General features: G+C 36.8%; 1 protein-coding gene across 1 annotated transcript in view; it reads left to right on the plus strand.

Annotated features, from left to right (window-relative positions):
• NOX4 (NADPH oxidase 4) overlaps nt 1-26,761 on the plus strand; it is a 182,246-nt gene that overhangs the window by 54,437 nt on the left and 101,048 nt on the right. Inside the window, exon 10 of the mRNA XM_027579697.1 lies at nt 24,488-24,704. Within this exon, the coding sequence (XP_027435498.1) occupies nt 24,488-24,704 (217 nt within the window). The remainder of the gene's footprint in view (nt 1-24,487; nt 24,705-26,761) is intronic.

The raw sequence follows: 26,761 nt of genomic DNA on the forward strand, positions 1-26,761 counted from the left end.
CTCTTTAATACCCATCACCAGGATAACCCATCCCCCCACCTCCCTCCCCTCTAGAACCCTCAGTTTGTTTCTCAGAGTCCATAGTCTCTCATGGTTCATCTCCCATCTGATTTCTTTTTAAGAGAGAAGGAGATGGAGGGGAGTGGCAGAGGGAGAGGGGGAGAGAGAGAGAATCTTAAACAGGCTCCATGCCCAGCATGGAGACCGATGTTGAACATGATCTCACAACCCTGAGATCATGACCTGAGCTGAAATCAAGAGTTGGATGCTAAACTGACGGAGCCACCCAGGCACCCCTCTATAGTTATATCCTGATACTCTCTAAGAGAAAGTTAATAAGAAGTGAAGATTTCTTACTGGTATTTTAGTTTTTGTATTTTTAGGAATTCCTTATGTCTTGCTGCTACAGGATTTGTAAGAATGGAGTTACCAGTTTTTAGTTTAAAAAGGCCTCACAGCCCATAGCAACATTTTTCCAGATATGCTTCCTGAAGGAAGGGAAATAAAAACAAAATAAACTATTGGTATGGCATCAAAATAGAAGGCTTCTGCACAGTGAAGGAAACAATTAATAAAAATAAAGGCAAACTACTGAATGGGAGAAGATACTTGCAAATGATATACCTGATAAAGGTTTAGTACCCAAAATATATAAAGAACTGATACAACTCAATACCCCAAAACCAAATAATCCAATTAAAAAATGGGCAGAAGACATGAACAGGTGCCTGGTGTCTCAGTCACTTAAATGTCCGATTCTTGATTTTGGCTCAGGTCATGATGGCAGGGTCGTGAGATCAAGCCCTGCATCAGGCTCCACGTTCAGTGGGGAGTCTGCTTGAATTTCTCTCTCTCCCTCTGCCCCTCCCCCACTCATGTGCACACTGTCTCTCTCTAAAAAATAAATAAATCTTTAAAAAATCGGGAGAAGACATCAATGGACATTTCTCTAAAGAAGACATCCAGATGGCCAACAGACACATGAAAAGATGCACATCACTCATCATTAGGGAAGTGCAAACCAAAACTACAATGAGATATCACCTCACACCTGTCAGAATGGCTAAAATCAAAAACACAAGCAACAACAAGTGTTGGCAGAGATGTGATTATATAGAAACCCCCCCTTGCACTGTTGGTGGGAATGCAAACTGGTGCAGCCACTGTGGAAAACAGTATGGAGTTTCCTCAAAAAGTTAAAAATAGAACTACCCTATGATCTGGCAGTGGGTATTTACCTAAGAATACAAAAACACTGAGTCAAAGATACATGCACCCCTATGTTAATAGCAGCATTATTTACAGTAGCCCAACTATGGAAGCAGCTCAAGTGGCCATCAGTTGATGAATGGATAAAGAAGATGTAGTATATATATACAATGAAATATTATTCAGCCATAAAAAGGAATGAAATCTTGCCATTTGCAAAGTATGGATGGATGAGAGTATAATGCTAAGTGAAATAAGTCTGTCAAAGAAAGACAAATGCCATATGATCTCACACATATGTAGAATTTAAGAAACAAAACAAACAAGCAAAGGAAAAATAGAGAGGAACAAACCAAGAAACAGACTTTTAACTATAGAGAACAAACTGATGGTTACCAGAGGGGAAATGGGTAGAGGGATAGGTGAAATAGATGATGGGGATTAAAGAGTATACTTATCATGTTGAGCACTGACTATTTTTTTTTTAATTTCAAGTTTCTATTTAAATTCTAGTTAACATATATGGTAAAATTGATTTCAGGTATAGAATTTGTGATTCATCACTTACATATAACACCCAGTGCTCTTCACAAGTGGCCTCAATACCCATCACCCATCTAGCCCATTCCCCACCCACTCCTTCCATCAACCCTTAGTTTGTTCTCTGTAGTCAAGAGTCTCTTTTGGTTTGCTTCGCTCCCCACTCTCTTTTTTTTTTTTACCTTCCCCTGTGTTCATGTTCTGTTTCATGTATAATATTATACACACACACACACACACACACACACACACACACACACACACCCCACATCTTCATCCATTCATCAGTTAATGGACAGTTGGGCTTTTTCCATAGTTTGGCTATTGTTGATAATGCTGCTATAAACATTGGGGTTCATGGAACACTGACTAATGTATAGAATTATTGAATCACTATATCATACACCTGAAATTAATATAACACTGTATGTTAACTATACTGGAATTAAAATACAAAACTTAAAAAAATAAATAAATAAAAATAAAAATGCCTGCCTGCAATATTAGTTGCAGAGAAAGCCAAAGGTTTACAATGACCAAAGACAAGGATCTGTCAAAAACATCAGAAGATCACAAAGGAAAAAAAGTGAGTATCCTAAACTTGTTACAAAGAATATACCCCCAAAACTCTGAAAAGTGTGTTAACCCAAGCAGTTTACTCAAAGGTGTAGTGCTTAAAATAATCCATTAGCTTAGAGGAAGGAAATAATATACATGTGTGTGCATATATCTCCATGATAACCAAAGTGGACTGTGGTTTTGTCTTGAGACTCACACTAATATGATACAAGAGGCCATCATCTGGCAACAGGTTCACTTGACTGAGCAGAATCATAGAGGACAGGTCAATAGGTTAATATCAGGTCCTTCTGTGGGGATCCCTCTGGTTGGTTAGGAATCATTTCCCACCTCCTCTCCTTTGCCCCCCCATATAGTAATTCAGTTTCAAGATGAGTAAACCATATGGGTAGGCATGGACTACCTTGCCTTGCATAAGGCTCATGCTCCACAGGAACCAGGATCTTGGTAGCAGCCCCAATCTCCTCAAAGGATGCCCTCAGTTGTGAGAACACACGGCACACAGGAAACTGAGGTCTGTGCGTCTTGAATGATATTGTAGTGCACTCATAACCCTCCTGGTCCAGATGCATTTCACCAATAATAAACAATGTTGCCTGGAAACACAGCTGGCTTTCCCCATTTATCATAGCCCAAAATGTTTCCAAGGAGACAGTGTTTAGAGAAAAGTTCAGATCTGCTGTTAATCTTTTCCTCAGAATGTTTTCTAATGTACTTTGTCAGTACAGTAGGTCATATACATAAATTATGTATTTATTTCAGGGTACATGTTCAAAATGGTTTTTTTCTTCTCTGATTTTGGAGACCACTGGTTTAGATAGCAGTATTATATGGGTCTCTCTTATAAGTCCTGGCTCAGTTTGTTCTTTACTGGGTTCCAGAACCTACAGTTGTAGAGCAGCAGAAACATGGCCTCACATTATTATCCTGACTTTTGATTAGTCATTCCTGTCACACAAAGAGAGCCATGGTCTGAGGAAGCTCTGGGTTCTATTCTTTTCCCTTTGTGAGGATAATATGTTCTGTGGAATATTAGGACACCAAGAAAGCTCTCAGTACAAATTTGGTTTACATTCTGTTATTTAAATGGCTTGTTTGCCTGTCAGGGTTATTATCATAAAATGAACTATGAGTAAGCAGATGCTACTAATGTTAACTGTAATTTAAAATAATTACATAATGCTTACTATATGCCAAGAATAAATTCAAAATGATTTAGATGCTTTATGTCTTCAGGGATCACAGTTTTACAAGGATAAAATAGTATTGTTAAACCCCCTTTACAGGTCAGAAAACTGAAGTTTAGGGAGAGTAAGTAACTTACTAAAGTTTACCTAACTGATGGATCCTGGATTCAAATTCAGCCATTATGACTCAAAAACTCATATTTTTTTACTACTAGGTTTTGTTTTTTGGAGAGCTCTATACTGAGAACTTAGTGTTAAGATTTATTTTTTAGGGCAGCAGCTCTTTCTGCCCATGGGTCCTGTCCCCGGGCTTTAATAAACCACCCGTTTGCACCAAAGACATCTCCAGAGTTCCTTCTTGGGGGTGGGCTCCAGATCTCACCCCAACGAACTCCATCTATATCCAAAACTCCATCATTGTGAGGGGCTAGGGTATATTACCAGATAGATTTCTCCTAAAGAAAGTAATATGTTAGGAGAAGATGTGCCTTGAGAATCTGTATGGTGATCTGCCCTGAGGTTGTTCACAGATATTCAGCAGCAATTTCATCAAACTGAGAAGCTTAAGGTTTGGAAATTATGCTTCAAGAATATTCCCAGGCTATGAGCCCTGGAAAAGATGGCAGAGGAGTAGGGGACCCTATTACAACCCGTCCCCAGAATTGAGCTGGATATCTACCAGACCACTCTGAACACCCATGGAATCAGCCTGAGATGTAAGAAGATAGATCTGGATCTCTACAAACAAAATATCGCAAGTGGTTGGTTTCGAGGTATGAAGAGGGGAGCCATGATTCTGCACATATCAGAAGATAAACAGAAGGGGGAGGGAGCGGCCATAAGTGCTGGCGCCGGAAAGGTGAAATAACACAGGAGCGCAAAAGCCTCCTGTGCTGGGACAGGGCACAGACTTGCAGACTGGTAGCCACAGGGAAAGGACTTTAGGGCAGCCCCTGGACTGAAACCTGGAGCAGCAGGGCCGCACATGTGAACTGGGGGCGGTTGGGGATAACAGAAGCACAAAGGGCAGAGATGTGCCCTGACCTGGAGGCGAGGACTGGGAACCCTGCTGAGGGGTGCACAACCCAGCATGCTGCAATTTATAGCAGCATAGAAAGAAATGGAGATAGTGCGGCCTGGAGATCTCCTTGATGAACAGACTGCAATCTCACTGCTCTGAGGCAGAGGGTTGGAAACTATATCTTCTGCTCTGACTCTCGGAAGAGACACGGAAAGCCACTGGGAAAAGCTGCCAGAGAGCAAAAGCCCCCCAAAATCGTTTTTCACTGAACCCATTCCCCCCGACAGGGGGCAGGACAACTCTGCCTAAACAGGGTTGCCTGAGTAACAGTGCGGCAGGCCCCTCCCCCAGAAGACAGGCTGGGAGAACAAGAGGCCAATAACCCTAAGGTCCCTATAAAACAGGTGCATCTTGCTTGGGTTGTGGTCAATAATTTGAACTCTGTACATTCCTTCAACCACCTCTCAACAAAATGAGTACGAGGAGGAACCTGCAAAATAGGAAAGACCAGAGACTGTGACTTCTGCCACAGATTTACAAATGGATACTGATATAACCAAGATGTCAGAATTGGAATTCGGGGTAGCAGTTATGAAGACAATAGCTAAAATGGAGAAATCGATTAATGGCAACATAGAGGGCAGAATGAAAGCTGAACTGGCAGAACTTAAAAATGCTATCAGTGAGATCAAATCTAATCTAGATAATCTAACAGCTAGGGTAAGTGAGGCAGAAGAACGAATTAGTGATCTAGAAGACCAATTGATAGAAGAGAAGGAAAAAGAGGAGGCCAGGGAAAAACAATTCAAAATCCATGAAAATAGAATCAGAAAAATAAGTGACACCATGAAATGTTCTAATGTCAGACTTATTGGGATCCCTGAGGGGGTGGAGAGAGAGAGAGAGGACTAGAAGATATATTTGAGCAAATCGTAGCTGAGAATTTCCCTAATCTGGGGAATAAAACAAACATTCATGTTCTAGAGGCAGAGAGGACCTCTCCCAAGATCAAGGAAAACAGGCCAACACCACGGCATGTAATAGTAAAACTTGCAAATCTTAGAACCACGGAAACCATTTTAAGGGCAGTTAGGGGGAAGAGATTCCTTACGTACAGAGGGAGGAACATCAGAATAACATCAGATCTATCCCCAGAGACCTGGCAAGCCAAAAAGGCCTGGCGAGACATATTCAGGGTACTAAACGAGAAGAACATACACCAAGAATACTTTATCCAGCAAGGCTGTCATTTAGAATGAATGGAGAGATGCAGAGCTTCCAAGACTGAAAGAAACTGAAAGAATATGTGACCACTAAGCTGGCCCTGCAAAAAATATTAAGGGGGGGTTCTATAAAAGGGGAAAGACCCCAAGAGTGATATAGAACAGAAATTTACAATCTATAGAAACAAGGACTTCACAGGCAACATGATGACAATAAATTCATATCTTTCAATAATCACTCTCAATGTGAACAGCCTAAATGCTCCCATAAAACAGCACAGGGTTATAGATTGGATAAAAAGATAGGACCCATCCATATGCTGTCTACAAGAGACTCATTTTGAACCTAAAGATACATCCAGACTGAAAGTGAAGGGATGGAGATCCATTTTCCATGCCAACGGACCTCAAAAGAAAGCCGGGGTAGCAATGCTTATATCAGACAAATTAGATTTTAAGCTAAAGACTAGTTAGAGACACAGAAGGACACTATATCATTCTTAAAGGGTATATCCAACAAGAATATCTAACAATTGTAAATATCTACACCCCCAACATGGGAGCAGCCATCTACATAAGCCAACTGTTAACCAAAATAGTCATATTGATAACAATACGTTAATTGTAGGAGACCTCAATACTCCACTCTCAGCAATAGACAGATCATCTAAGCAGAAAATCAACAAAGAAACAAGAACTTTGAATGACACATTGGACCAGATGGACCTCATAGATACATACAGAACATTCCACCCTAAAACAACAGAATACTTATTCTTCTCAAGTGCACATGGAACTTTCTCCAGAATAGACCACATACTGGGTCACAAGTGAGGTCTCAACCGATACCAAAAGATTGAGATTATTCACTGCATATTCTCAGACCATAATGCTTTAAAACTGGACCTCAATCACAAGAAAAAAATTGGAAGAAATTCAAACACTTGGAAGCTAAGGACCACTCTGCTCAATAATGTTTGGGGCAACCAAGAAATCAAAGAACTTAAACAATTCATGGAAACCAATGAGAAGGAAAATACATCAGTTCAAAATATATGGGATACTGCAAGGGTGGTCCTAAGGGGGAAATACATAGCCATCCAAGCCTCACTCAAAAAAATAGAAAAATGCCGAATTCACCAACTAACTTTACACCTTAAAGAACTAGAGGAAAAACAACCAACAATGCTTAAGCCATGCATTAGAAGAGAAATAATTAAGATTAGAGCAGAGATCAATGAATTAGAAACCAGAAACACAGTAGATCAGATCAATGAAACTAGAAGGTGGTTCTTTGAAAGAATTAATTAGATCGATAAACCACTGGCCAGACTTATCCAAAAGAAAAGAGAAAGGACCAAAATCCATATGAATGAAAGGGGAGAAATCATGACTAACACCAAGGAAATAGAAACAATTATTAGAAATTATTATCAACAGGGCCCCTGGGTGGCTCAGATGGTTAAGCGTCTGCCTTCGGCTCAGGTCATGATCCCAGGGTCCTGGGATCGAGTCCCGCATCGGGCTCCCTGCTCCTCGGGAGCCTGCTTCTCCCTGTGCCTCTCTCTCTCTCTCATGAATAAATAAATAAAATCTTTAAAAAAAAAGAAATTATTATCAACAACTATATGCCAATAAATTAAGCAACCTGGACGAAATGGATGCCTTCCGGGAAACCTATAAACTGCCAAGACTGAAACAGGAAGAAATTGACAACCTGAATAAGCCAATAAACAGTAAAGAGTTTGAAGCAGTGATCAAAAAACAAGAGTCCAGGGCCTGATGGATTCCCTGGGGAATTCTACCAAACATTCAAAGAAGAAATAATACCTCTTCTCCTGAACTATTTCAAAAAATAGAAACAGAAGTAAAGTTTCCAGAGTCATTCTATGAGGCTAGCATTACCTCAATCCCCAAACCAGGCAAAAACTCCATCAAAAAGGACAATTTCAGACCGATATCCCTGATGAATATGGATTCCAAAATTCTCAAAAAAAAAAAATCCTAACTAATAGGATCCAACAATATATTAGAGGATCATCCACCACGACCAAGTGGGATTTATCCCCGAGATGCAAGGGTGGTTCAACATTTGCAAATCAATCATTGTGATAGAACACATTAATAAGAGGAGAGAGAAGAACCTATGGTCCTCTCAACTGATGCAGAAAAAGCATTTGACAAAATACAGCATCCTTCCTGATTAATACTCTTCAGAGTACAAGGATAGAGGGAACATTCCTCAAGTTCATAAAACCCATCTATGAAAAACCCACAGTGAATATCATCCTCCATGGGGAAAAACTGAGAGCCTTTCCCTTAAGATCAGGAACGCTTCAAGGATGCCCGCTCTTGCCACTATTGTTCAACATAGTACTAGAAGTCCTAGCAAGAGCAATCAGACAACAAAAATAAATAAAAAGTATTCAAATTAGCAAAGAAGAAGTCAAACTCTCTCTCTTCGCAGATGACATGATACTTTATGTGGAAACCCAAAAGATTCCCCCCGCCCAATTACTAGAACTCATACGGCAATTTAGTAATGTGGTAGGATTCAAAATCAATGCACAGAAATCAGTTGCTTTCTTATACACTAACAATGCAACTGTAGAAAGAGAAATTAGAGAAACGACTCATTTACAATAGCACCAAAAACCATAAGATACCTTGGAATAAACCTAACCAAAGAGGTAAAAGATCTATACTCTAGGAACTACAGAACACTCATGAAAGAAATTGAAGAAGACACAAAAGGATGGAAAAATATTCCATGCCCATGGATTGGAAGAATAAACATTGTTAAAATGTCTATGCAACCCAGAGTAATCTATACCTTCAATGACATCCCGATCAAAGTTCCAATGACATTTTTCAAAGTGCTGGAACAAACAATCCTAAAATTTGTATGGAATCAGAAAAGACCCCGAATCTCCAAGGAAATGTTGAAAAAGAAAAACAAAGCTGGGGTCATCCCGTTGCCCGATTTCAAGCTATATTACAAGGCAGTGATCACGAAGACAGCATGGTACTGGCACAAAACAGACATATAGACCAATGGAACAAAATACAGAGCCCGGATATGGACCCTCAACTCTATGGTCAAATAATCTTCGACAAAGCAGGATAAAATATGCAATGGAAAAAAGACAGTCTCTTCAATAAATGGTGCTGGGAAAATTGGACAGCTATATACAGAAGAATGAAACTTTACCATTCTCTAACACCATACACAAACATAAACTGAAAATGTATGAAAGACCTCAGTGTGACACAGGAATCCATCAAAATTCTAGAGAAGAACATAGGCAGTAACCTCTTTGACAGAGGCCACAGCAACTTCTTTCAAGACACATCTCCAAAGGCTAGTGAAACAAAAACAAAAATGAACTTTTGGGACTTCATCAAGATAAAAAGCTTCTGCACAGCAAAGGAAACAGTCAACAAAATAAAGAAGCAACCCACAGAATGGGAGAAGATATTTGCAAATGACACTATGGATAAAACGCTGGTATCCAAGATCTATAAAGAACTTCTCAAACTCAACACCCAAAAAACAAATAATCAAATCAAAAAATGGGCAGAAGACATGAACAGATACTTCTCTGAAGGAGACATACAAATGGCTAACAGACGCTTGAAAAAATATTCATCATCATTAGCCATCAGGGAAATTCAAATCAAAACCACACTGAGATACCACCTTACACCAGTTAGAATGGCAAATATGAACAGGGCAAGAAACAACAAATGTTGGAGAGGTTGTGGAGAAAGGGGAACCCTCTTACACTGTTGGTGGGAATACAAGTTGGTACAGCCACTTTGGAAAACAGTGTGGAGGTTCCTCAAAAAAATAAAAATAGAGCTACCCTATGACCCAACAATTGCACTACTGGGTATTTACCCCAAAGACACAGATGTAGTGAAAAGAAGGGCCATATGCACCCCAATGTTCATAGCAGCAATGTCCGCAATAGCCAAACTGTGGAAAGAGCCGAGATGCCCTTCAACAGATGAATGGATAAAGAAGGTCTGGTCCATATATACAATGGAATATTACTCAGCCATCAGAAAGGATGGATACCCAACTTTTACATCAACATGGATGGGACTGGAGGAAATTTTGCTAAGTGAAATAAGCCAAGCAGAGAAAGTCAATTATCATATGGTTTCACGTATTTGTGGAACATAAGGAATAGCATGGAGGACATTAGGAGAAGGAAGGGGAAAATGAAGGGGGGAAATCAGAGGGGGAGATGAACCATGAGAGACTATGGACTCTGAGAAACTGAGGGCTTTAGAGGGGAGGGAGGTTGGGGAATAGGTTAGCCCGGTGATGGGTATTAAGGAGGGCACGTACTGCATGGAGCACTGGGTGTTATATGAAAACAATGAATTGTGGATCACTACATCAAAAACTAATAATGTAATGTATTGTGATTAAAATAACACAATAAAAAAACAACTAATAATGTATGGTGATTAACATAACATAATAAAATAAAATTAAATTAAAAAAAATATTTTTTTAGGGGCACCTGGGTGGCTCAGTCGTTAAGTGTCTGCCTTCAGCTCAGGTCATGATCCCCGGGTCCTGGGTTCAAGCCCTGCATTGGGCTCCCTGCTCTGCGAAAGCCTGCTTCTCCCTCTCCCTCTCCCACTCCCCCTGCTTGTGTTCCCTCTCTCGCTGTGTCTCTCTCTGTCAAATAAAGAAAATCTTAAAAAAAAAAAAGATATTTTTTAAAGGTTAATATTTTGTTTTATCTAGGATTATGGTCTCTCTCATCTATCTGTAAACAGATGAGAGAAAAATGCAATCATTTGTTAGTATAATTAATTATGCATTCTTTTGCCTTTATGTTGTACTAAGTTAAAACTAAAAATATCTGTTTCTTTGTAATTCAAAATAGAGTCAGTTTTTTAAAAAATGTTCAGGAGTTTAAACAGATTTCTTAAGTTTAAAGAGGCTTATAATGAGAGTTCTTCATTTTTTGGACATAAAAGAAGTTATATTTAAAGTTTGATTTTACTTTAGTAAAACAAGGGTCATAAACAGAAAGGGACTTTAATTTACGCAAAGAAATAAGAAAAAGCATCTTCAGAGTGAATTATATGTAATCAATTTCTTATACTAAGTTAATTGTTACAAACTATTAGTAAAAAACAACTATTCTAATACTGAAATCAGTGTCATACAACAAATATATAATTCAATAAGCATTCTATAGTACACATTTTTATAAAATTAAATTTTTATTGAAGTATATTTGATAAAATTATATATATTGTATATTGCAAAGTAATATATTTTAAGTATACACTGTGATGATATACATATGTGTTGTGAAATGATTATCCCAACCAAGTGAATTACACATCCAACACTTTACAATTGCCTTTTTTTCCTGGTGGGAACACTTAAGGTCTACTCTCTTAGGAAATCTCAACTATGGTATTATTAACTATAGTCATCATGCTGTACGTTAGATCCTCAGAACTTTTCCATCTTATAACTAAATGTTTGTAACCCTGTGAAGTTAAATTTTGAATGAAGCCATATAGATTATGCTTCTGGTGTGGGAAAACTTAACTGGTGGTAAATCTTACAGCTTTTCAAAATGGAACATTTCTCAAAAAAATTTTTTTATTGTTAAAGGATCTAAGTAAATCTAGTGAAATTATTATCATATGTGCCAATGTTGAGAACTTAGACATTCTTTGCTTTATGAAATATATTGGTAATTTTATTCTTTAGCTTTTGGTTATTTGAGTAAATAAAGTGCAGTTATTAAAAACAGGTTTCTTGGATTTATACTGAGAATTCTATTAAAGAGTGTGCTTTAGGTAGGGACAGGAAATCAGTGTTTTCTGGGCATTTACTCTTTCCATCAGTATGCTAAATACTATAATGAGGTATAGTAGAACAATATAATATATGGTCTTTAGTCTTCCAGCATTGGTAATTAGTTTGGAATTAAAATGTCAATTGAAAGAGCTAGAGAGAATTTTAGACTGCATATTTTCCAGGTATAAACATATTTTATTTTCAGGAATTCTGGTAGTTCAGAATTGAAGAATCAATGTAGGCTAGAAATTTTTTGAAAATTTTAGGCTTCAAGGATGAAATGATTAGAGATTGTTGACTGGTTTCTCTGCCAAAAGCCGACTTTTGCAATAGGAGGAGCAGTTGCTTCCAATGATTTTCGAAGGTCAATTTTGTTTTCATGGAATCTCAAATTTTGAAAGAACCTTAAAGGATATCTCAAGTAAGATGCCTTGAGTCTCCCATACCAACTAAATATCTAATTCTGAAAAGATAATTCTGCCTTTGGGAAGCTCTAATTTTCACAAAGTTCTTTCCCTTTTGAACCAGAATGTATTTTACTTTAATTTAATCCAGTGACTTCAATGTCTGTGACTCTGTAGGCCATGGAAATTGAGCCCCTCTCCTTCAAATTCTGCTCATCTGTTCCTTGATCTATGATTATTTCAAGTCTCATCATTATTCTAAACTTTAAAAATATTTATATTAATAGTTAATATTCATTGAGTACTTATCTTGTACCTTACTAATGTTTGATCACATTAAATCCTCCCAACAACCCTGGTAAAATCTGCTGCTGCTGTTGTTGTTGTTATTATTATTATTATTCTCATTGTCCAGGTGACAGAGCAATGGCAGTGGCAGGTGAAGTAACTTGTTAAAAGTCATGGGTAGTTAGTAGAAGAGTTTGGGTTTGAACCCAGGGATCAGATTCCTGAGCTCACATTCCACACCACTAACAGGCCGGCTGCTGTTTGGTATGCTTCCCTTGTATCCCTTTTAAAGCTGGAAACCACACTAACTGCAGTGCTCTGGGTATGTGATATGATGTTGGCAACATGGAAAGTTCATCTTTTTTGCTCCAAATATTGCAGCCATTATTTAGGACCTGGTTGTCTTGTTTCACGATTAACCGTGCCCTTAGCTTAACCTAATTTTCATACTTGTTAACCGTGTTTTAGATTTTTAAAATTATTTATAAGCAAATCTATTGCATGACACCCTAAAAAACACATTTCATATACACTCAATTCAGATGTTTCTTTTCAGTGGTCAGGTGTATCTTTAAAATATGCTAATTTTCCTTTCCAAGAGGTCAAAAAAGCACAGCAATTAAGAGGTACATCATTAATAGCTGTATGTATGACCTTGCCAGATAATTTGTCCTTTCTTTTTCTTAACTATTAGATGAGATTAATAAAATCACTTACATCATAGGTTTGTCTCATATTTAAATAAATGAATACAGCAATGTAGACATAATATAGGCATATTCAAGTGTTAGCAGGAAAAAAATTATACTTGTGCCAGTACCTAATAGTTGTATTAGGAAGAAACTGCATTGAACTGTTTGAAGAATCTTTTTTTTTTTTTTAATAAAGACACAGCACTTTTGAAGAGCCCAGATTTTCCTATCTACAAAGTAATTTGATGAAAGTATAATGAAAACTACTTAGCAGATCAAAAGAATATTCCTTGAAAGGGCAACAATTTTTATAACATTGTTAGGTCTCAAAAATTCAATTGATTTTAACAGTAAAGGTTTACTTTGGGACTTACAAGACAAGCCTCCTCCCGAGGGATTTTTTTTTCTTTTAATTTTTAATACACCTTTCTAGGAGTTTGCTATTTGCCTGCTATATTAAAGATATTTCAATTCAGAAGACATTTGAGGGAAAAGAAAAGCCAAAACTGTTTCCTCTTTTCAGACATGAATGTAACTGGACATTTCTTTATTTTCATTTGAAAAACTCATCAGGAGGATATATATACTGCCATTCTCACTTACTGATAAAAAGGATATTGGAGGGAAAAGCAATTATGAATGTCACAGAGCCTCAGCTGAGAGACTAACCCTGCTCCTCTGACAGGCATGTGGAGGGAATGCATTGTCAATGAGATTTGGCACCCTGGCCTCTTAGGCTTACCATAGTCAACACCCACTGGCTCTAGCCTGGAGTGTTAGGGGGGTAATGATTGTATTTTACTTTTTTATTTACATAAGAGAGGACAATTCTGAAAAAGAGAAGGGGGAAGGGCTTCCTCAAACGCATGTATGGCAAGGAGAGCCAATTAATTGTGTAAATAATATTGTTGTGCTAGCTCTGCTGGACTTCTCAGATCTTATTTTATTATATAAACTAATATATATTATTTATATATTACATGGTACATTATTCTTTCAAACAGAGCTCTTTGCCATTTGGGAATACTTGCTGGCAAGAGTTCATTGTAGAGCATGATTTATATTCTGTTTGAATCCTTTTTTGTAGGGGGATTTAAAAGGAATGTGTTTCTATGTGCATGTCTCTAAAATAATTATTTCTTTCAACAGGGGGAACACAGTGGGCAGCCTTTGTCAACAATGACATTAGTGAACCAGAGGCACTGTCGGCTTCATAGGAGTTTGGGCTCAAGAAGTTAACCAGGGTTAGACAAATATGTATGAAGTTAGGCTTACTGTACTGGCTTATCCTCCCTCCGCTATGCCCTTAGGAGGAGGAAATTTAAGAACATTCTATTGGGGGATAGAGGTATCTATGCAATTTGAATAAGTGCTGAAAGTCACCAATTCCCATGCGGCACCTGGGTGGCTCAGTTGTTAAGTGTCTGCCTTCGGCTCAGGTCATGATTCCAGGGTCCTGGGATTGAGCCCCACGTCGGGCTCCCTGCTCAGCAGAAAGCCTGTTTTTCCCTCTCCCACTCCCCCTGCTTTGTGTTACCTTTCTCACTGTGTCTCTCTCTGTCAAATAAATAAAATCTTTGAAAAAAAAAAGAAAAAAAGAAAGTCACCGATTCCCAAATATCTTCCCTTTTAGAAGCCACTTGCACTGAGGGCTTCTTTCACCCACCCTGGCCTGTGTGATCTTCCCACTAGTCAGAGGCATTTGCGCCTAAAATGTCAGTGGGAACTTGGTAAAGCCCAGGGAAAGGAAGGCCCAGAGGTGTGAGGTTAAGCCAATTCTATTCTAGCACTGGGGAAGAACAGTTTTTTTCCCTACACCTTCTTTTCCATGTTCCTTTCCTTGCCTCTAGATTTGAACTGGCTATATAATGTATTGTTCAAACCAGACACTTCTGAGAATGAAATGGGATGCTGTTAATAGTTAAGCAGTGACTTGTGGGTGAACCAGGACATATGGTGATTCTAATTCTACCTATTCCTAAGCGTTAGGGGAAAGTTCTAGGGAGACTGAATCACAAAAGGAAACCTTACCTCAAATAGGGCCTCTACACGGGTATTTGGGAGCCTAGAACATTCAAATAATAAACACAGTAGATTTGTGTAACTTTGTCCTACTTTACAGATCATAATTGAATGTCCTCTACCATGTTAGGTAGAAGGTTGAGGATTTGCATGTTCATTGTCATGGCTAAATCTTTTTTTTTTATGTTATGTTCATGGCTAAATCTTTTGATACTACTCATCACTCTTTACAGGTAACCTGTTCTGAACAGTTTCTAGATGATTAATTTCTGATTGGTTTGCATAATTATTCTAAGTTTGATGCCCTTTGTTTCTACCTCAAAATCCTACTTCTTTCTCAATAGAGTAGGAATTCTCTACTTGGACTCATAATCTCTATGAATCATTGAATGGTTGCAGGGGATTCATGAATTCCTGAATACAACCCCCCCCATGCACAATGTGTGTGTGTGTGCAAATATATATACACGTATATATTTATATTTAATACATTACACACTCACACACACATACACACACCCTAGCTTTCATTAGATTCCCAAGGCTGAATATTGCCCAAAGGAAGTTAAAAATAACTGAGCTAAATGAAGCCTCTTAAAGCTAGAGTTTTACTAGAGAGCCATAATATTACATTTATACATTTTATATCTCCACTTCAGTTTTATCCAGAGTTCAAAACAATATTGTGGGGAAAATATGAAACACTGGGACAATTTTCTTCTCACATGAAGGTTCTGTAAGGAGAACTTACCTAATAAATATGGTTTTGGGCCTGTCACTCACATTATCATTTTAGAGGATAATAATGATACTCATCATAATAATTTCCAATAATTCCATATTATTATGTAATAATTCAGTGTGTGACAGGTACTGTTTTTAGCACTAATTTATGCACACATATATATATATACATATATACCCCCCCACATGCACACAGTTTTCTTTTGTTTTTAATCTCATAGCACTATGAAGTAAGTACTATTATTATCCCCATTTTACAAATGGGAAAATGAGGCACAGAAGGTTAAATTAAATGACTATTTAAAGCCACCTAGTTAGGGCCTGATAGGACTGGGGATTGACCCACAGTCTGACTCCAGAATCTATGCATTTAATTTCTAATCTTTTCTTGAATTAATGAATAATTTTTTTCATGGTTTGGAAGGTACCTGGCTTATGAATGAAATATATCCATATCATGTAAAAATCTGGGATAACTGTCCAATTTATCTATAAAAGTCGGTGAGTGGATATGTGTGTATTTTTTATGTTTTGAGTAAGAAATTCAATTTTGTTACAAGTTACATAGATTTCAAGGTTTTGAAGATGAAATTTAGTTCTCCGAGAAGACAGTAAGAAAATGAAAATTTTTTTGTATTCCTTTATAAATATTTCTTACAACGTTCAACCTTGTTATGGCACATAATAAATATAACTGTATAATAATTCTGATAATAAAATTATATCTATGTGTTACTTTAATGTCCAAAATTCTTCCAGGTAGCTTGCAAATAACAATGAGAAAAGCTAGATTCTAGACTAGAGCTAATAAAAATACAGTGGAAGAGATAGTCTTACCAGTATTCTTATTACACTGTCTTTGTAGCTCCTCATTCAGTGGACAGGTGGTCCACTGTGTCTTTGTAGCTCCTCATTCAGTGGACAGGTGGTCCACATCTTCTAAAATCTGTTACCAAGCCTCGGAGTGGTGCCTGTCATTGCTAACAACATAGATTAAGGAGAATGCGAATTGCACAGAAAAAAATAACCTACATGTATACTCCTTGAAAATATCCAGGGAGAAGATAGAAATTCCCATAAATTCCCATGAGTTCCAGTATGAAAGACAAAAGGCAATACAGCAGTAATATATCCTAGGTAAATTATAGTGTTTTTGAGGGTAAGAATGTTTCTTCCCTATCTTTATCAATGGAATCCCTGTCACAAGTCACCAATGAGTGTGTGCTGGATTAAGTGGAATTGTATTAATTGGCTTTTAGCCAGGAATTTGTTGTCCTTCTAGGCCCTTCCATATTTCCCCAATTATCAAAGCATTGCAGATAACAATAAAAATAATCTGTGTTTTTGTTTGAATGTAATTGGATTCCCATTTTGGGACTGTCGCTTATGTTCAGTGTTCTCTGGATAATAAGTTCTTTTGGTAACTAGTATATCAATTCCTGTGCCAGAGGAATTAGCTTTTAAGTCTTGACTATTTTGGTCGTCTTGTAGATTGGCACATTTTTTGTTGGAGATTTTTGTGTAATTCTGTGGTTAAAACTCTTTAGGTTACAGAAGAAAATAATTTCATTTCTTTGTTTTCTTTCACTTTTTGGCTTTTGAATTTTTTATCCTCATATATAGAGTGAATACAGTTCCTGAAGAATTAAGTCTTTCTTATCTGGAATTCAAATCTCTGTCACATACTATTTACATATTTCCCATATGTTAATAACATAATGTTCTATACAGCTATGGTCTTTAAGATGTGTTTTTCCCCCACTCCTAATTTCCTATTCATAGGATTGATTTTCATTTTTTGTGTAAAATGATTTTTCTGTATAACAATTCTGGACTAAGGTCTTATGATTTATTTACTTTTGCTGCTATTTTATCCTGGAAGCAGGTGGGGGTAGGTATTGAGGTCATGTGGCATCTTCTCCCTTAAGGATTCCATATGTATGGGTAGATTGATATAGTATATACAGAGCATTTTCATGTACATAAATTCACTTGTGTTGGAAGCTACTTTTGTTCCCAATTTTTTAATCTAAATTGTGAGTTTATTTTTTCCCCACTCTGAGGATAGGAATAGTGAGTTTCAGACCAAATACTTTCTCACATAATTTTAATCTCACTTTTCCTCTTGGATCTTATTCATAGTAGCAAGTGGTCCTGGCTGGAGGTGAAGGTAACAAAGTTGGGAGGAAAGAGAAGGAACAAGGACACCATTTAGGAAGTATTTTTAGTACATTAGTGTTTTTCTGAAATGTGAAATCATTCTTTTATTTCTACTACCATTTTAGTGAGATCTGAAAGCATAGGATATACTAAGAAATATCGGATGCTTACACATTTTTTTTCTTCCTAAGAGATCAAAGTCCTTTGCTTTATATACTTGTGGAGTAGGGAGGCACATGGACTATCTCACTTATCCAGCTGAGGAAAGTTCATAAAATGACCTATTTAACTTTACACACTTAAGGAATGTTCCGGTCTTGATCCTGTGTTCTTAGGCTCCAAGGTTTAGTTTTGCCAGCTACATAGTTTCTGTGGCTGGCTACTTAATTTGCAGGGCTCACTGCAAAATGAAAATATGAGGCCCTTTGATAAAAAATTGTTAAGCATTTCAAGATGGTGACAACCAAGTGTTGGACCAATCATAGGGCCTTCCTAAGAGCATGGTTTCATGATACTGCAAAGCTCACAGACTCATGATGTTGGCCCAGTCTGTGTTGCCCAGTCTTGAACGTTGGACAACACCATCTTAAGAGCTAGACACAATATGTGCCCCAGTCAAGCTGAGGGATGTGAGTTCATTCAGGTACCAGTAGCAAGCGCCCAGGAAAGAATGAAGAGGCAAGGACCTGTCTAGACCAGACAAAGTGGGGGTGGGAGTGAAAGCTTTGATCTGACTTGTGCTCAGATGCTTAGAGTTTCCTTGATGTATACTGGATCCTTAGCTTAGGAAAGCATGCCACTTCCAACATGCTGCTAACAAATAGGTGGATAACATGACTTGCTTGATAACTTGTCTGCTTAGATTAGAATTGGGTGAGGGTCAGGGCAGAGCTGAGATCTCAGAATGAACTTAGAAATACTCAAGGGTGAAGAAGGAATGTAAGTTGCAGACTGATTTAATTGTATTTCTTACAAAGGTGAATGTGCATACATGGTTTACTTTACTAAATACCATTTCCTAACATCTAGACATCTTTTTTGAGGTTGGATTATGAGTTCAAACCCCCTTCTGTGTTTGTTAAAGCCAGATGACTCCTCAATCATGTGTTTCAACAGCAACCCAAACAAAAAGTTGTAGGTATACTTCCAGTCATTCATGAAGTCATTCAATGAATATATATTGAATGCCTGCTATAGATTATAGGCCCTGTTCTAGGCACCAGCAATATAGCTGAGGAACAGGACGAATCCTTGACCTTAAGTAGTGTGCATTCTAGTGGATTCCACAGAAGTCAGTGAATTCCAGTGGGTTTTGAAATAATGAATTTGGGTGTGCTTTCTTAAGCTCTTTTTTTGTATTGAAGCAAAGTAAAAAGAACAGTCAGAAACAGGTTGTTCTATTTTTTTCTGTAAAGAAACATTTTGTGTTATAGAATACTAGGAAAAAAGTAGGTTCCTCATGGGACAAGGATTTTTTTTCTCTACTTTAAAAAAGGATTAAAATCACAAACATAAAGGTTACATAAGTGACACTGCATTTGTTAGATACTTTTTAACATTCAATTAAAGTAAGAATGATTTTGTGATTCTCCTACCTGCAGGCATGGCATTCTGTAATATTTAATTTTTGCCATAAAATATTTTTATTATTTCTGTGTTGTAACCTAGTGGGATTTATCCTGTGTACTATATTATTTTCTATAACTTTGTCATTAAAAAATGGTTGTATAACTATAATGTCTCTTGAAGAAAAAAGGAAAAAAAGAAAGAAACCTATTTTTTGAGACTCTGTTGAGTTTTGAAAGCACATCTTGAAATCCTTATGAGTACCAAAACAATAGCATCCACAACCATTTATTTTGATACACCATAAAATCCTTGATTTCTCATGATAGAAGAACACTAAACATTCCAAAGATATTTCAAAATCTCTCTTTTGGAACATAATACAACTAAAAAAATGAGTAATAAGCAAACCCATTCCTACATTGTCTGTGTGCTTTCTTCCCCTACCCCTGTTATATCACTGTCTTAACTTGGCAAGACTTTGTTTACCATTCATGGACATTTTCCTTTCCAATTATTTATCATTTATTTATGAAAGATACAACAGTAGGTACAAGAATGTTTTCTTTATTTTAACTTCTATGCCCTTGCTATATGCAAAAAAAAATATGTGATTATTTGCTTTGAAAATCAATTCACCAGAAATGCCCTAAAGGTCTACCATGTGCCAGAAACTTGCTAGAAGGCTGACAGGGTTTGGCAGTGAGTATTGATATATGGGGGGTTATATAAATGCATGAGACATGTTTGCGCTCAGCCAGGTGTCTGCTTGAGATTCTCTGCATCTTCCCTGCCCCTCCCCCCCAAATAAATCTTGAAAAGAAAAATACCTTTTAATTTGAGAGCTGTATGTTATTTTAAGCTACTCTCAAGCTAAATGGCATAGGTTGCCTGTCTTAAAACTCCATTAAAATGTTCTTTTTTTGGTCTCATTTTGTAATTGTTGCCATCAAAGAAACTTGGATGAGAGAGAAAAGATCTATAGACAGACAATGATAACAAATAAAAAATATCACTCATTAAAGAAAAACAAAAACAAGCACAGAATCTCAGTTAGATTTGGCTATTTAAGGTGGCAAAGACACTGATGGGTTCACATGGAAGGACACTGGCAGATTTTGAACTCTGTGTTGAAAGGATAAGTATTGGGCACACCAGTAAGGTGCTTCATGCCTCACTGCCTGTTTCTATAAACTTTATAACAAATTTGTGTGGTAAAGATCAGTGGCCCCATCTTAGAATGAGTGAGAACATTCAAAGCTGTTATCTGCCCAAGACCACACTGTCAGCCAGTGGCCAGGTCAGAGACCAAAGTACAGAGACCTTCCCCCGTACTAGGCCTTCCCCTACCACTCTGTTCTTCCTATGGACAATATCCTGAAATTAAAGACCAAAGTATGCATTGAACAAAAATGTACAACTCTATCTGGTTATAGATTTAGAAAAGGAGGAAGTATACTTCTAACCAAATCAATAATTTTACGATATTTTTCAAGTCCAGTTAAATGCAATAACTTACTTTTTCACTATACTATAAAAAATAGTTCTCATTCCTTTCGTACTAGTACAGAATTTCTTGGAACTTTTAGAATATGCATTCTTAGAATATAGTATTTCTTTAAACATTATATTTGGTGCCCATTAAAATAATTTCATTCTGAAGAATTTTTAATAGAAATGTACCCTAGGTATTATGGATATATTTGGATTGATAGGTAAATATCAGATATCATCTCTTTATTCCATTTACTGTGAGCACATTTGTTAAAATTAAGTTATATCTTATGTATGATTTTTATTGTTTTATGATTGTTTTAAATCCCTAGTATCTAATTTATTTCAGCAGACATAATATACATGTGTTTCTTAAGAGTTTAATACACTCTTTCCAAATGCAACAGAGCTTTCAGGAACATGCAGCTCTGTGTTTATATGCCAGACAATGCTGATCTTCCTTGTTGCCCACATCACTGAGATATACTAGGCACCCCTAAAAGGGATTTTAGAATATTACATACCCCTTGAAATACCAAGAACAGCAGTGCTTTGTTTGAGCTGGCCTGAAGATTTGTACTGCATAGTAACATCGTTTGTTTGTCATTCTAAGGATCATTAGCACATGCGGTCCTGCCCACCTGTACACTTAAGACTTAGGAGGAGTAAATAACATTCCTTTGCCTGATGTTAAGCAACCCCCTTCCAACACACACACACGCGCGCGCATTATCTGACTTTATTTACAGGCTTTTGTTATTTTAAACCTCTTTCCTTGATGTTAACTTCTTTAATCAACTGATTTGCTTTATATGATATATGTTTTTGGAATGAGGAAGATGAGGTTTCTGAATCCCGTGCTTAGACAACAATTTAGTTACTCTCTTACCTAAACAAAGCCTTAAGTCTCTCATCTGTGTAATGGGAGTCAAAACACTTACCCTGTATGATTATTTTGTTTTCAAGTTTAAGTGAGAAATAGATGTTTAAAAATTCCTGACATCCTTTCTTAAATATTAATTTTCCTCTCCTTACCTTTTTCATAGGTATGTTGTAAGCATCCAGTGAACTAACACGAGGTATAGTGACAGGTGAAGAGCATAGAATTTGAGTCAGAACTGGGTTCAAATCTTGGCTCTGCCACTTATCAGCTGTGTGACCCTGGGGTGCTATTTAATTTATTAAAATTGTTTCTTAATTTGTAAAATGGGATCAATAATTCCTATTTCAATCAGTTGTTGTGCATATAACATGAAATGTATATAAATTGCTCTGTTTGGGGCCTGATGTCTACCACACATTGCTAAGGTCTTATTAAAATACTATAGCCCAATTATCTGTGGTCTGACTTCCATTCAGCTTCTCTGAAGATGTCTTCTCAACTAGATTTTAAGTATTTGAAGTTCAGGGACCAGATTTGACTCCTTATCGTACTTTGTAGAATCACCTAGAATAGTGCCAAGTGCATTATGCCAAATCTTGTTCAATTTCAGGCCAGTAGAATAAATGCCTGAGATTTTTGGCCTACCCACCTGTCAGTCTTGGGATGGTCAGTAGGAGCAACAGATTTGGGTAAATCTTTACTTATAATGGGAGGTGAATCAAATTCATAAGTTTTCCAAGTATAATACCACAGTGATTGTATTATATGACTAGAATTCTATGAAGGGTTCTGTACTTGGCTCACATTTCTATAATAACCACTAATTTATTCTGTACCTAGGCCATATCTACTGCATTGCTTTAAAAAATGGGTGTGTGGGTTGCCATTGATGTTATATAATACAGCCTGCTACTTAGTGTATACAGTATACTATAACATATACTGTGTGCTCTCTAATGTCTCTCTAATGAGCACATAGTAATGTTATACTATATAATCTCATTATGATTAGTTATAAGGAAGAAAGTAATATAGAAAGAAGAGAGAGGGGCACCTGGGTGGCTCAGTTGGTTAAGCATCTGCTTTTGGCTTGGGTCATGATCCTGGGATTCTGGGGTCGAGCCCCTCGTTGGGCTCCCTGCTCAGTGGGGAGTCTGCTTCTCCCTCGTCATCTGCCCTTCCACCCTGCTTGTGTGCTCTCTCAAATAACTAAATAAAATATTTTTAAAAAGGGGAGAAAAGGAATGAACATAACCAAAAGGAGAATGATCAGGTTGAGTAGATGGTAAATTCCAGCAAAGCCTGCCTTGGCCACTGCTTTTCTAATTTTCATATATTGGGCCTCTTTAGTCTTATTATTCATGTTATAAGTTTTGTTGTTGCAAAATACCAGATTTGTAAAATCATTTATAAAATCATCTTAGGTGTGATGTACTTAAAATATACATTTTTGTAACACACTAAGGTTAATTATTTGGTAACTTGAAGAGTCATTTAAAGTACATTCTTGGGGCACCTGGGTGGCTGTCGTTAAGCGTCTGCCTTCGGCTCAGGTCATGATCCCAGGGTCCTGGGATCGAGCCCCCAATCGGGCTCCCTGCTCAGCAGGGAGCCTGCTTCTCCCTCTCCCACTCCCCCTGCTTGTGTTCCCTTTCTCACTGTCTCTCTCTGTCAAATAAATAAATAAAATCTTTAAAAAATAAAATAAAATAAAATAAAAATACATTCTTAGCTAACTAGGAAAAATAATTTTGGGTGCCAAAATTTTAATATCTTTAAAATATAAAAACACACTGTCAAATTTCCAATGCTTTTCAAAATCTTAATATTTTCTTCAAGATTTGCTTATGCAGTGTGGATCTTTTTTGATGTTCTGCACAATCTGTCACTTGATGCACTATCCCAATGAAGTAGATCTTACTTAACTTTTTATTAATAACAACACAAAACACAGAAAGTTGAATGGTGATCTTAGAAGGTCACAAAATATGAAACAATCAGAATGGTATTTTAGGGTTGTAGGCTTTCCTGTCTGATCAATTATCTTAGAGTCTTTTATGCAGTCTTGGTTATGGAGAAATTGAAAACTAAACATGTGTAGGGTCTAATTGCTGTATATTAATTATTTTCAGACCAAAGGAGTTGCAAGCTTCCAGTTCCTGTTACTATGTTTGTTAAAAATATCTCTGTAAATCAGCAAGGCCTATTTTATCCAGTCTTAGCCAAATCAAATATGATCCCTATACTTTCCCATTTATGTTTGAAGATATAGCAAAAGTACTCATTATTATAGTATTTATTGAAGTGAAAACTGGTATATGATTATATGCATGCCTAATAGAGTTGAAATAAAGGCTGTGAAATGCAAGAATAATTGGAAAGATTGATGTGTTCTTCCCTACCATTTATTTGTAGCATTTGTTTAGGGCTAATGCTCTTGGTTTAGTCCCATAGTAAAGAATTCATTAAAAGTTTTAGGATTTCTCAATTGCTCCTAAGTGAGATATATGAAAAGCACTTTTCAGATAAATGCTATGGAAAGTTAATAAGAAAAAGAGGCTGTTTTCTTACACCATGTCCTCTGATTTCAGTTTCATTTTCATCTTCCTTTTTTTCCCTTACTTTAATTTCAGAGGGCTGCTGAAGTATCAAGCTAATTTAGATACCCACCCTCCTGGCTGCATCAATCCTAATGGAACCCACTACCAGCATGTTTACTTACCAGACCATGACTCGGAACATTTTCATGAATCTTTCCCTGGAGGACCTTCAAAACCAGATGAACTTACCCAAAACAGATCCGTGAACATTTGTATGGAAGAGCCTAGGTTTCAAGCTAATTTTCCACAGGTCAGATTAATTTTATATCTTTGATGGTCTCCTCAAGTCCGTATCTCCATAATTATTGACCAGCATTGCATTTAAACATGTTTTTGGAGGTTTATAAAGCAATTGTAGAACATTTCAGGATGTTTCAGCAGCAAGATAGCACCTATTTTTCCATTAGAGGCAGCTGTCAGGTCAAAGAGAAAGACCTATGATATTATAGAATATGGAAAATTCTGCTCAACTGGCCATGTAATCTTTGCATACTGTGGCACTGGTGCTTGCCTAAAGAGAAGTGACAAAGACATTTTCCCTATCCACTGAGAAAAGTAGGTTGAATAATAAAAGCAATAGTGAAAGAACTATTACTAATTGTAATTATTATTATGGTATAGCATATTATTGTGGTATGATATTATGTATGCATAAATGATAAATTGTAAAATCAATTTATTGAATGCTTGGTATCATCTGCTAGGTACTGTGCTAAAATGTACTGTATGCATAATTTCTTTTAATATTCACAATAGCCCTTTGAAGCAATTACTATCTTCCTTGATTTTCTGATGAAGAAATTGTGACTTAAATACATAAAAGACCTTGAGCAAACTCTACAACCTAATACAGGCAGAAGTAGAGTCCAAAACCAGGTCTTTGACTAAAATACTTGCTCTTGGAAAAGTTCTTACCCAAATACCCAGCAAGTAGTTCCATAAGAGCCCTAATCTTCCCATGTGGGTATGGGAGCTGTCCATGTGGGAATTAACACTCTTTGCCTATGGGACAGTGAGGCCAAATGTCTCTTTTCAGAAGAGAAGAAAGAAGAGTCAAAAAGTAGAGTGAATTTGTAGATGACTTCGGAATGAGTATGTTAGTCTTGTGTTTATTTTTAATAATAATCCTCTAGGTTTCTCATAGACTGCCATTTGCAGAGTTTTCTTGGCTTCCCACAATGTTAGCTGTTAGGCAGGGAAGGTATTGTGAGTCCCGTTTTAATTATGTGGAACTTGATGCTCAAAGGATAAGTGACTGTCTCAAAGTTGCAAGCCTGCTGCATTGCAGGGCTCGCCTACTGCTCACACAGCATGCAACTAAATATCAGGAAGGGGCATGATCTGTCTGCATGGAAGGAAGAAGGTCTGAAATAGCTATGTAAATAAGGTTTAAAAAAGTAACCATTAAAATAAGTTTGGGTCGGCGGCCTCCCAGTGTTGGGGGAAATATGGCGTGCAGTTCTAGGAAAAGGGTTGGCCACACAGGCAGGACAGGCTTCTGTATTTCTGAGCTTATGCAGTGGGTTATCCTGGGATCAGAGCTATCCATCCAGCACACATGCAAAATCGTTACACTTTCCAAATTCTATAAATACTTTCTGTTCATATTACTTTTATTATGTAAAAGTAAGTTGTAAGCAACATGCTTAGTATACTCTATATTTTAAAATACGTTCATATACACATTTTATATTGTATATACATTATGTATGTGTACATTATGCATATATTATGTGCATTAAAAATACCCAGGGTTGAGTAAAAGGCATAGCATAAGAAAAACAATGATATTGTAATACTGATGTAATGGGACAGATGGTAGCCATACTTACAGTGAACATAGGATAATGTGTTAACTTGTCAAATCACTAAGTTTTACACCTGAAACTAATATAACATTGTGTGTCAACTACACTGAAGTAAATAAATAAATAAATAAATAAATAAACGTAAAAAAAAAAAACCTTACCTAACATTTTGAAGAATTCCAATTACTCCTGAAAAATTAAAACATTTTAATACCTTAAAATAAAAAAAAAGTATTCCTACATATATCCAGGATTTTCTTTCTTTTTTTTTAACAAACATTGGACTGGTGCATTTTTTTCTAAAGTTGTCTTCAGATTTATTGAGCATTTAACTTCCTTTCTTCTCTTTTTAGATGAAGTTATTGTATATACATACATTATGTATTTATTCTGTATGCACAGAAGGAAATATGAAAAAAAGTATGCATACCTGTTAATGTGGTACATTACTTCTTTTGTTTTATATTTAGTCTTGTTTGAATAAGTCACAGTGAGCACC

The sequence above is a fragment of the Zalophus californianus genome, chromosome 11 (genome assembly GCF_009762305.2).
Source record: "Zalophus californianus isolate mZalCal1 chromosome 11, mZalCal1.pri.v2, whole genome shotgun sequence".
Classification (NCBI taxonomy): Eukaryota; Metazoa; Chordata; class Mammalia; order Carnivora; family Otariidae; genus Zalophus; species Zalophus californianus.